At 40.4% G+C, this 13,100-nt stretch overlaps 1 protein-coding gene across 1 annotated transcript; it reads left to right on the forward strand.

Moving 5' to 3' along the window:
* Positions 1-1,429: 1,429 nt before the first annotated feature.
* LOC115196376 (uncharacterized) lies at positions 1,430-8,395 on the forward strand. Its single transcript, XM_029757192.1, has 16 exons — positions 1,430-2,152; positions 2,444-2,556; positions 3,049-3,186; positions 3,319-3,391; positions 3,521-3,574; positions 3,785-3,841; positions 4,069-4,087; positions 4,375-4,464; positions 5,692-5,745; positions 5,848-5,940; positions 6,068-6,196; positions 6,378-6,449; positions 6,946-7,011; positions 7,112-7,240; positions 7,511-7,676; positions 7,793-8,395. Exons 1-16 carry the CDS (start codon positions 2,026-2,028, stop codon positions 7,832-7,834), a joined length of 1,422 nt encoding a protein of 473 aa, XP_029613052.1. The 5' UTR covers positions 1,430-2,025; the 3' UTR covers positions 7,835-8,395.
* The last annotated feature ends 4,705 nt before the right edge of the window (positions 8,396-13,100 follow it).

The following is a 13,100-nucleotide window of genomic DNA, read 5'->3' on the forward strand; positions in this document are numbered from 1 at the left end:
CAGCCTCAAGAGCCCGGCACCAGCGTGCAGTCCAGAGTATCCGGCACCAGTGTGCAGTCCAGAGTATCCGGCACCAGTGTGCAGTCCAGAGTATCCGGCACCAGTGTGCAGTCCAGAGTATCAGGCACCAGTGTGCAGTCCAGAGTATCCGGCACCAGTGTGCAGTCTAGAGTATCCGGCAACAGTGTCTAGTCCGGAACCGAGGGAGACTGCCTGCGACCCGGAACCGAGGGAGACTGCCTTCGACCAGGAACCGAGGGAGACTGCCTGCGACCCGGAACCGAGGGAGACTGCCTGCGACCCGGAACCGAGGGAGACTGCCTGCGACCCGGAACCGAGGGAGACTGCCTGCGACCCGGAACCGAGGGAGTCTGCCTGCGACCCGGAACCAAAGGGGTCTGCCTGTGACCCGGAACCGAGGGGGTCTGCCTGCGACCCGGAACTGAAGGGGTCTGCACTTTGTCCGACAGCGATTTCAACATATCTTCTGACGAAGAGGCATGTGACACTTTCATCATTAAAATATTCCTTTCCAGTTTGTGGTTGTGTTATAATACTGTATAATATGATAAAACATGACATGACAGGACAGGAAATATATGATATGATATATATATATGAATTGTGACTAGCTCCATCATAATGAGTCAAATCAACTTCAAGACACATTTTGAGCTTTAGTAACTGTTGAACAGAGGACCTCCTGCTCACTATACCAACTTTATTTCTCAACTCCCAATATCGAGTGATTAGCACTCATACAATTGGAGTATCACTTCACAGTGATGATTTTGGGGAAAAATCACAGAAAGTTTGTCTTATGTCTTCAAAGTTCAAACTTCAAGATACGACTTCTGTATTCTGACACGCAGACATGGCACGATTGCCACTGGTCAGCATTTTCTTGTTTCTTATGTAGCAAATTAGTACATTGATACATGGAAGAAAGAAGTTGATGTGTAACACTTGCGTCATAACATCTGTTTACAGTTTCATACTAACAACTAGCAGCATGCTTGGTTACAGTTGATGTTTTAGGGAAGTAGACCTCTTACTCATCATGACTGATTATGATAAAGGACACTCATTTAAAGAGGGCCCTGTGAAAACATATGTTATAATTGTGGTAACATATGTTATAATTGATTGTTAATTAGATTGTGAAAGTACGTGGTAGTCCCACCTTGATGATGTCATAGGTATGTGGTCAAGAATTTCTCAGAGCGCGAGTTATATATTATGTGAAATATCAAACTGCTGATTTATTTTGTTTTCTGTCACTCTTATTTTCAGTTTGTTTTCAGCAGCTTTTCAAGTTCATGCAGGCAGCACACACACGCACACACACACACACACACACACACACACACACACACACACACACACACACACACACACACACACACACACACACACACACACACACACACACACACACATACACATACACATACACATACACACACACACACAAGTCCAGGCTCATGATCTTTCAGGTAAAATGTGTATGATTTGTGTGATGTCTGTAACTCAACATGAATGTATTCTCTGAACTGCCTAAGTGTTCTATTGTCATGAAGCTTCAGGTAACATTTGATATAGATGTCTTGTCTATACATCCCAGTCACATGGCAAGGATGTCCTCTGGTTTTAGACTTACAGTATTATATTACAGTTCATAAGAGACAGGGGTTGGAGGTCGTTCTAATACCACACTGGTTGGAGTTCAAGCAGTTCATTAGGCTGTTGTTGCTTGTGGATGTATAAAGTCAACCATCAACATTTGAATGATATGACACAACTTTGAATCAAGTCATTTCAAACCTTTTCTATGTTTCCATTGCCAACTGAACAGAATGCATGTTCCTTGCTGTTAAACAGTGTCCATCTAGCTCCCTATCTTTATAAATTACAACTTTGAAGAATCAAAGGCCCCAAATAATACACATAATGTTTATTCTGTGCGCCATATTGTACGTACCATAGCTCCTCCTCTGCTTATATAAACAACCAGGAAATCAGGAAATGGCAATCCATTTCACTGAGCGTGGAGGTGGATGTGTCATCTCAGAACTGAAAATGTTTTTGTTTGAAGTGGGTTTTTTGGTTGCTGTTTTGCAAGTCTATCCAACCTACGCTGTCGACAATCAAGGTAAAATACCACATTATTGTAGAATTAATTTAAAAGTTTCCCTATTTCTCCCTAACGACGGATACTTCTGCTAAATAAACTGCGTCAGGGCTGGGCCCTCAGAGAAGTCAGAACTGTTTGAGTGCTAGTCCTCTTCTTACACAAACTTTATTGTTCTTATTTATTGTATTGAGATCTCAAACTTAGTCTCTTTCTATATTCCATTTTGTTTTTGTCTAAAGGAATTTGGAAGTGATTTTAGTAATAATACACAGAAAGTTGTCCTAAATTAAACTTCCTTGACATCCTTAGCATGTACTTCGGTGGAAATTGATTGTGGAAATTTGAAGACCAGGGATGGTAGATACATGTATCTATACGACATTCCAGGTGTATCTGAGATTGCGGGGCTCAACATGAACGGGGTAAGTTCAAATCTGTGTTTTAGTTAAGTTATACAGGAAGTAACAACTGCAGGAGAGCAGTGGATGCAATCCACACAGAATTACTTGAATTAAAATAATACCACTACATACAGTGCATTCAGAAAGTATTCAGACCCCTTGACTTTTTCCACATTTTGATACGTTACAGCCTCATTCTAAAATTAATGAAATTGTTTTTTACCCCTCATCAATCTACACACAATACCCCATAGTGACAAAGCAAAAAATAGTTTTTAGTTTTTAATATCACATTTACATAAGTATTCAGACCCCTTGACTTTTTAATTGTGTGTAGATTGATGAGGGGGGAAAAAAACAATTTAATCCATTTTAGAATAAGGCTGTAATGTAACAAAATGTGGAAAAAGTGAAGGGGTCTGAATACTTTTCGAACGCACTGTACATTCCGTACTGATCATTTGACTTGCCTTTTTCCAACTTGAAATAGTTTTTTGTCTTTCTTTCCCACAGACTGCCATTGCCAACAGTGGAGGGGACAAGGCAATGGAATTTGATAAGAATGAGGTGGTAACAATGAACAACAGTTCAATCACCCTCTATAAATGCCAAAATCTGACAATGAACTTCATTTACATTGATGCTACACAGGTGAGCCCAGTAATTTCACATTTTTTAGAGGTTGATTATAACAACTTACACATTTGTCTTTTATTTCTGGGTTTAATCCCGTATTATTAGGATGCAACTGATGAAACAATATCCCTCCTCATTCCCTCTTAGCAGAAGGCTGGAACTGAGTCTAATAGTAAACAACCCCCAGTTAAGGAGAGATGTTCCCATTACATTGTCACAGGTAGACAGTTGACATTCCTCTTTTCCATCAATTTCAAGTATCTTTCAAGGACACGTAGAGAAAAGCACTAAATCATATTCATTCATTTTGAATACTGTACACCTTTTAACCTCTGTCTGGCCTTTGTAGAGATGAGGAATGAGGTTGTGACAACTGCACCTTTGAATTCAACTATCATCAAAGGTGAGTACTGAGATGGCTAATATTCATGATGAACATTGAGAGACCAATGTCAATCCCTTGAGAATTTGTTTTTTTATGTTTTATTTTCTGGAAGCCTGTCTGGAAAATAAATTAGGGGAAAGACTACAAGACACATTACTCTGTGTTGTTCAGTATTTTGATTGATTATGTCATGGAAATGACTTTATTCTCTCTAATCATCCATTATAGATGGAGACAATCCTGATTCAAACCATAGTGACACTGATTTGATCTGGCAAATCATTGGTGAGTGTTTAAGCAAATCTATCACCACAGCTTCCTCTGTATGAGAAAATAACAAGTAAATCTGACCTCAAAATGGTGCTACCAAGATCAACTACTGTTAGAAGGTTATTTTAAAACCTTTTCATTTGTGTGAATATGTCATCATCTGATGACTACATTCTGTTTTTCAGTTGGTATTGTTGTTGCTGTCGTGCTGGTCATTGCTGTTCTGCTCTGTGTGTTTAAAGCTTGGAGAGACAAACAGTGGTGAGTATCCTATATAACGGTTTTTGTGTTTGTGAAGGGAGCTCTTTAAGTCAATTAGAATTGTTGCAGAGGGTATATGTTAGTTATGGGACTAGTTCTCGCTGTCTTACTACTAGGGTTTAAAGTCAGACCAATGGGGTCCTAGCAGGTCACAAACAGGATGAGAACAGCCTGGAACTTGCAGGCCACTTACAAACTATAGACTTGTCAGCCATTTTGTCAAGTTACTGTTGTTTATCAAATATAATATCCTTCATTTCTTATTAATGTAATAATCTAATCTTTAGCCACCAAGGCCACAGAGACGTGGAAGAGGGTCAGGGCATTCCAGAACCAAACTCCATTCCTCTGATGCAGAATGAGCGACGTGATGCCAGGTAAACCTTTCCACATCCCTTTATTGATCTGTAATCAACCACAGAATGATAGTCTCTCTTATCTTCAGCTGTTGCTATGGGTCATATTAGTTTCTGTCTCTATATAACAGTAGCTCTCCAACCCTGTTTCTGGAGAACTACTGTCCTGTAGGTTTTCAGTCCAACCCTAATCTAGCACACCTGATTCTAATAATTAGCTCAGGGATGGGAAACTGGCAGCCTGCAGACCCCCGTTGTACTGTTGACAGCTAGAATAGTAGAATACACAAGGTGCAATTTCTAAATTTGGTTGTTCATCAGCAATTGTCCTCTTGTTATGTCAGTCACTGACAGTCGCTCAATTAGCCCATGTCAGCTAACAATTTTTTAGATTGGTAAATTAATCTAGCCAGCTATCGAAACTTGTGGTAATCATCGTCAAATTGCTAACTGGGGGGGACCCATTGACTTTGTAAGTCACTCTCTTTTAGATATCATATTGACATGCTAGCATTTCTCCCCACCCTATGGCAAAATGTGTAGAATTGCAGTAAATTAGCTGTAAAACTGCTGTTTATTGACTCCGCGAATGGCAAAATGAACAGAATAGCATGAAATGACGGCTTTGGGCCGGCACCGACTGCATGTGTAGGTATGAATGTGGGTGCACAGACCCACGAGCCACTACAACCCCTCATAATGAGTTTGGACTTTTGTGGCCCCCATCAAAGTTGCCCATCCCTGAAAGCTGCATCAGGTTAGTTACAACTGGGATTGGAGACAGAACCTACAGGAGGGTAGCTCTCCAGGAACAGGGTTGGAGACAGAACCTACAGGAGGGTAGCTCTCCAGGAACAGGGTTGGAGACAGAACCTACAGGAGGGTAGCTCTCCAGGAACAGGGTTGGAGACAGAACCTACAGGAGGGTAGCTCTCCAGGAACAGGGTTGGAGACAGAACCTACAGGAGGGTAGCTCTCCAGGAACAGGGTTGGAAAGCCCTGCTATAGAAGGCGAAGGAAGAATTAATCAACAGATCTGCACGGCATTTCTTAATACCGGTCATGTCTATTGGCAAGCAACAACTTTCAGCAAAGACCCTGCCTTTTGAGCCCTGCCCAGGCAAGACATAACATATTCAAGCCAGAAGGGCAACTGGTGTATTTTTGACTGTGGTGTAATGTACCTTAGATGATTCCAGGTGTACCTGTGGGTATCTGACTGAACCTTTGGTACATGTTTTATCACAGAGACATCAGAAAGCCTGATGACGGTGAGACTGTTGAGGCTGTGGTTGTTTCCAGGTTAGTTAAAATACCTCTATTACATCTTTATACTCTACTCTGTCCTGGATCAGTTTGCCTTGCTTATCCTTTCAGTCATGGTCATCATGATCTCACTTTTAGTGACCAAGGAGGTGAGCCAGGAGAGGAGAACAGGCAGCCCATGGACAATGAAGAGACAGGCGCTGACACCCCTCTGCTGAATGGAGATGCCAGGTAAACTGTACCACATGACTAATCACCTGGCAGTCCTCTGTAATGTAGGCTATGGATATGGAGAACATTTGTATCCTTCCCAATCGAGATCCTTAAATCCTTATCAATGTAATAATCTCCCCTTTAGCGACCAAGGAGAGGAAGGCGTTCTAGGAATGGAGGATGGAAAACCGTCAGACAATGACAGAGCAGACACTGAAACCTGTCAGAAGACACATGCTGATTCCCCTCCACTGAATGTACCCAAGGTTGTCAGGTAAATTCTCCACATGAGGACTCCTTTGGTAAATCTTCATTATCTGTTGAATGAATTCTCATTTCTCTCTTCAAAATTGATCCCATGGACCATGTTAGTCTCTGCCTCTATGGAGGACAGTGTTGTTTGTGCTGGATCAAGAGTTTTAATCCTGATGATAGCCCTGTTATTGCTCCCACAGGGTTAACAGCCAGACTGATGACCCACAGCTTCTGGGTCAACCTCAGAGCAATGGACGCGTGTCATATAGAAGGTGAGAATGTGTATTTGTGTCACGGCAGACCAAAGTGCAGCGTGGTTGTTGTTCCACATTTTCTTAAATCCGTGAAACTTTGCAAAACATAAATAAATGAAATTTACAAAACAACAAACCGTGACGCAGAGAGAAACAAACACTACTCAAAATATAATAACCCACAAAAACCAGGAAGAAAAACCCCTACTTAAATATGATCTCCAATCAGAGGTAATGAGGACCAGCTGCCTCCAATTGGAGATCAACCCAAACAACCCCAACATAGAAATAGAAAAACTGGAACTTAACATACAAATAGAAAACATAGAAAAACACAAAACACCCCCTGTCACGCCCTGACCTACTCTACTATCAAAAATGACATCTTACTTGGGTCAGGACATGACAATTTGTCTGTGTGTAAGGAGGTTAAGTAACTGGTGGTAGTGGTAGAGGAGGTTAAGTAACTGGTTGAGGTCATGTTTCCTGATCCAGTCTGTATCTTACTCCACAGGGAATCACACCTGACTGATGGGGCTCCAGGTCAGGGTGCTGGTGAGACTTCACCCCTCCTCTGCAGGTGACTCACTCCTCTGTCATTTAGGTCATGAACATGTAGACCATGTGTACCCCTCTCCAACAGATCCTTCAATTCTTACCCATGTAATAATCACCCTTAGAAGCCCAGGAGAGGAAGGCGTGCTAGAAGGGCAGGACAGGAAGTCAGCAGACAGTGGGGGAACAGACCCTGAATCCTGTCAGAAGACACATGCTGAACCCCCTCTAGTGAATGGACACCCTGATGTCAGGTAAACTTGATTACATATTGATACATCCACAACTCATTGGGTATAATGTCACCAACCCCATTTTCCCAGGGTTCATGTTAGCCCAGTGTTTCCCAAACTCGGTCCTGGGGGCCCCAAGTTTTGTTTTTTACCCTAGCACTACACAGCTGATTCAAATAATTAAAGCTTAATTATGAGTTGATTATTTCAATCAGCTGTTGATTATTTCAATCTCTATAGGTGGCAGTATTATGGTGAATCATGAATGTTGATGTCTTATTTCTCCCACAGGGTTAACAATGAGACTAAGGAAGTGACTCCTAGTGCACAGAGTCCAGGACCTCCTCAGATGAATGGAGGACCTCCCATGTCTAACAGAGCTGCAGAGGAGACCACTGCTCTATTGGACAAACAGGCCTTGGACAAGGACCAAGTCACCAAACCTCCTGAGTTAATAGTAAGTACTGTTTATGTCCTCTGACAACTGGTGAACTGTTTGGCTTGGTATCTAAAATGATGGGACTGGTTGACTTTTAGCTCCAACATATTTGTAACTCTTGTGTTTTTCCCAAGGACAAAGGACCTAATGACATGGAGTCAAGAGGAGAACTGTAACAAGCGGTGGACGTTTGTATAACAAAAGAGAACCTAACACCATATGATAAGATACAGTAATACTGTATATAATATACATATTATAAGATACACATTTGTGACTTGCTTCATCATAATCAGTCATGTCAACCCCAAAACACATTCTGAAAAGTCTTTCAATGATTTTCTAAAATCTAAGCAGTTTATTAAGTTAATTCTCTATGCAACATCTGTAACTTGGATAAGTTAGGAAATGTGTTCTAGTGATATCAGTTGAAATTACAAAACAGCCCAAAACCTTTAGATAACTTATCTAAATTATTATTATCTAGATGTTTAATTACTATTATCTGAAAATGAGTGTGCGACATGACTGATTATGATACAACACGTCACATATTAGCTATACAACATTATATATCAAATTATATGAAAGTATGATAAGATCATACACTAGTATTGTATAGTATACATACAAGCAATTATATATATATAACATACACGTGAAAAGATGCTTAAAACATGAACCTCTCGAGTATAGACATATCCAAGATCATGAGGTCTCAATGTCTTGTGGACATGTTAAATAGCTAAACAGTGACTAGGCGTTATTTAGAGTAGGCATCATTATCACAGGGCCCAGTCTAAGAAGCTCTATTTTACTGAAGCAATTATTCATTATTTCTGAATTGAGAGTTAGCATGTCAGTTAAAATAACTTGCATAATTTGTCCCATTTAACACACACCTGTGATCTTACTTTCAGTAAAGAAAGTTAATGTTCCATTTTAGGCTCTAGATGATATTACATCAGACTTTATTTAAACCACTGTTTTCATAGGAAATCATGATTGGTCAGTTTAAACAGGTAACACTTCATATGGATGTTGTCTTTATAATGCATTATAGGAGCGTTAATAGCACCTTCTATGCATAATGCATCAGGATGCACAACATAGGTGCTAATAACTGCTCATGGACATCTATAACTGCATGAAGCATTATCACCAGGATGTGTAATGCCTTATGAAGCAAAGTATTACTATGCCAGATGCCATATTTGACAAGCACATTAGGATCGTTATATTATACATTATGTGCTCATTAAGTGATTGGCCATATTGTAATTTCACTGCACACCCTCTTACACCTATGTAACTCCACCCAAATTGCAAAATGACACAGTTGTTCTTACCCTGTAAGCAGTCTATGGACAAGATAAGAAAGCAATCCATGCTTTGGTTTTGTTTACTGTACTTGGTCACAGAAATGCTAATGTTTTAGCATTTGTGGCACATATCCAAGTCAATAACCCTGATATAAGCATTTTTGCATTTCATATCCAAATCATCCTAAAGCAGGGATCCTCAACTAGATTCAGCCGCAGGCCGTTTTTTTCTTTTTTTCTTTGAGTGGATGGTCAGGGTGCCGGAACCTAATTACAAATCATTTGTAGACTGCAAATTAACTGCAAGAAGCCCAAAAATATATAATATTTCACCAAAACATGATAATTTCAAACCCTGCTTACATTTGTTTATGATCACATATATCTATCTATTATGCGTGGGATTTCTTTCCAAAACTAAAATCATTTGGAGCCGATTTGCTGGTGTTTTATTTTTATTTTTTTAAATCTCCCCTCCAACCTGGACTCAGGGGTAGTAACATTGTAAAAATACATCCGGGACTCTCCAGTTAGTATGATACTGTATTAATTAGTGGATGTCCATCCATTTCGGATGATATGTTACGAATTGCAATTTTTTTATATGTTACGAATTTGCAAAATGTATGATATGTTACAAATTCAAATTTCTTGTGGTTAACGTTAGCTAAGTGGCTAGGTGGCTAACTCTAGCTAGGTGGCTAGCGTTAGATAGGCTAGGGCTTAGGGTTACGGTTACATTTAAGGTTAGGTTAGGTTGAAGGATTAAGGTTAGGGGAAGGGTTCGCTAACATGCAAAGTAGCTAAAAAGTAGTAAGTAATTGCAAAGTTGCTAATTAGCGAAAATGCTAAAGTATCTCGTGATGATATTCAAACACGCAACCTTTGGGTTGTTAGACGTTCGCATTATAAGTCCACCCATCCAAAACCAAAGCATGGATTGCTGTCTGAGCTTGTCCATAGACTGCTTACAGCTTAAAGAAAGCAAATTATATTTTGTAATTTGGGTGAACTATCCCTTTAACAGGAGTGCGGAACTCCTACGTGAAGTTGTTACAGTATAGGCCTCTGACACAATTTCCTAAAGAGCATTTCATGTAGGTCTTACCACTTAGCTTCATAACCCATTGAGGCACACACTGGTTGAAGTAACATTGTTTCCACATAATTTCAATGAAATTACATAAACCAATGTGGAGTAGACATTGAATTGACGTCTGTGCCCAGTCGGAAGGCATTATGCTGCCAACTTATAATTCCATTTATTAGCAGCCATTAGAGCCTATGTCGTGCATTATAATGCATATTGCGCAGATAAGGTGTTATAAATGCACTTATAACACATTATGAAGAGGTTATTCATTGGAAGTGTTACCTGCAGTTCTTGCGGAAGGAACTGTACCCAAGTCCCCAGCTACTAGTGACATTGTGAAAAATATCACACCTTTAGACAGGAATTGTGTAGCTATGTTAACATTTGTGTTCACCGTTTCATTAAAATGTTTAGCACATTGAGAGTATCTGTCAGGTCAAATGACTTAGGCGAATGACATACCCACCTACTTTGAGACCTTATAACCTTAGTGTCAGAAAAGGTTCATTTTCTTCCTCTTTTGATTATGTTAATTTGACTTACTTGTAATGTGTTTGATGTCATGTTTGTGGGTTGGTCCCATACTTTCATGAATGGTTTTCACCTGATGCTTTTATGGTTAGTTACCTTACACATGTATTTTGTTTTATTTCCTTATTACATTTTTATGACCAATTTACACTGAGTGTACAAAACATTAAGAACATGACAGACTGACCAGGTGAATCCAGGTGAAAGCTATTATCTCTAATTGATGTCACTTGTTCAATCCACTTCAATCAGTGCAGATGAAGGGAAGGAGACAGGTTAAAGAAGTTTTTTAAGCCTTGAGACATGGATTGTGTGTGGGTGCCATTCAGAGGGTGAATGGGCAAGACAAAAGCTTTAAGTGCCTTTGAACGGGCTGTGGTAGTATGTGCCAGGCTCACTGGTTTGAGTGTGTCAAGAACTGCAACGCTGCTGGACTTTTCACTGACAAACAGTTTCCCGTGTGTATCAAGAATGGTCCACCACCCAAAGGACATCCAGCCAACTTGACACAATTCTGGAAAGCATAGTCGACATGGGCCAGCATCCCTGTGGAAAGCATTCGACACCTTGTAGAGTCCATCCCTTGATGAATTGAGGCTGTTCTGAGGGCAAAAGCGGGTGTAACTCAATATTAGGAAGGTGTTCCTAATGTTTGTACACTCAGTGTATAGCACTATGCATTTTGACTGTTGGATTGATATGATCTACTCGTACATTGCCAATACAAGTGAGTTAAGACTATTGTTGAATGAACGACTCAGGTCTGATGGATACAATTGTCCCTCATACTCTCATGTATTATTTGTAATAAACTTTTTGCATGTATTTGTATGAACAAACCTCCAGATTATTGTCATATCTACTTTTTAGGAAGGCTATTCTGTAGAGTTTTGTGTATGGTCACAACTTGTTTCATTTAATACGTTAACATTTTAGTAATTTAGCAGATGCTCTTATGCAGAGTGACTTACAGGAGCAATTCAAGTTTAGTGCCTTGCTCAAAGGTACCTCGACAGACCTAGTCGGCTCGGAGATTCAAACCAGGGACTTTTCAGACTTTTCAGAGTTGCTTTCCTTTTAACATTAAAACATTCCTTTCCAGCTTGTGGTCGTGTTTTCTTCAAATTAGACACTGGTGGAGAGGGAAAGATCAAATTCTGATTTATTTAGTCTTGTGTCACTCGTTTTCAGTTTTTCAAGTTTATGCAGACACACACACATACACATGCAGGCACACACACACACACACACGTGCCACGCTAATGCTCTTGGTTTCTACAGTAGCTGCTCATGTGATCATGTACACAGACTGTATGTCTGTCTTTGTGGGATGTCTGATGTGTTCACCAGTAACATACAGGAGCCAATGATGGTATGGTACGGTATGTATGGTACAGTATGGTATGGATGATGAGTTTCTGATGTTTTCCTATTTCCTCCCACTCTGAAATGTACCACGTGATTGTAATAATGATATTCCCTTCACACCCTCCACTCACTGAGGGTCAGATGTCAGAGTCAACCAAGAGTGTTCATCATCTTTATAAACATGTTAAATACGCTAACTACTAGTGATCACTTCACCCGCTGAATCATTTGAACAGTTATCTACCATGAGGTAAAGTGATCTAACATGCTGTAAAGTGATCTAACATGAGGTAAAGTTATCTATCATTTGGTAAAGTTATCTACCATGAGGTAAAGTTATCTAACATGAGGTAAATGGGGCAGCAGGTAGCCTAGTGGAGCGTTGGGCCAGTAACCGAAGGGTTGCTGGATCAAATCCCTGAGCTGACAAGGTAAAAATCTGTCGTTCTGCCCCTGTGCAAGGCAGTTAACCCACTGTTCCCCGGGCGCGGAAGATGTGGATGTCGATTAAGGCAGCCCCCCCCGCAACTGTCTGATTCAGAGGGGTTGGGTTAAATGCGGAATACACATTTCAGTTGAAGGCATCAGTTGTTCAACTGACGAGGTATCCCCCTTTTCCCTTCAGTTCAACAAAACCATGTTCTTCACTCCTACAGTACAACAACAGCCCCTTCTAGTGGTCAGAAGTGTTGTGTGCAGGACCCTGAGTTTTTACTGATCTTGTGACCTTCTAGACAGGTCATGTGGGCAGGAGACAGGTAATATGGACCTAGTAATTAGTTCTGCACTTCAGACACATTGCAGTGCACCACCTACAGTGCAATAAAGCATAACACTATTATCAGACTGCCCCACCAGTAGGAATCAGGTCAAGTTGTCATCCTACTGGAGGCTTTACATGGCGGAAAGGAACACTTATTGAAAATATTATAACTTTTTAATATCAATGCATTAAGTTGTATACAAAATAATCTAGTTTAATTGTCACAAAACGTTAATATATTTATCCAAAAACCAGATGTGTTTATTGTTGCTCCTCCTTATGATGTAACTTCCGCTCAACAAGAGAAAGTGTCTCTTTCCCGCCTCGATTTGCTTTGCACCGACAGACTGGAACTCAACACGCAG

This window comes from Salmo trutta, chromosome 1 (assembly GCF_901001165.1).
Source record: "Salmo trutta chromosome 1, fSalTru1.1, whole genome shotgun sequence".
NCBI classification, from domain to species: domain Eukaryota; kingdom Metazoa; phylum Chordata; class Actinopteri; order Salmoniformes; family Salmonidae; genus Salmo; species Salmo trutta.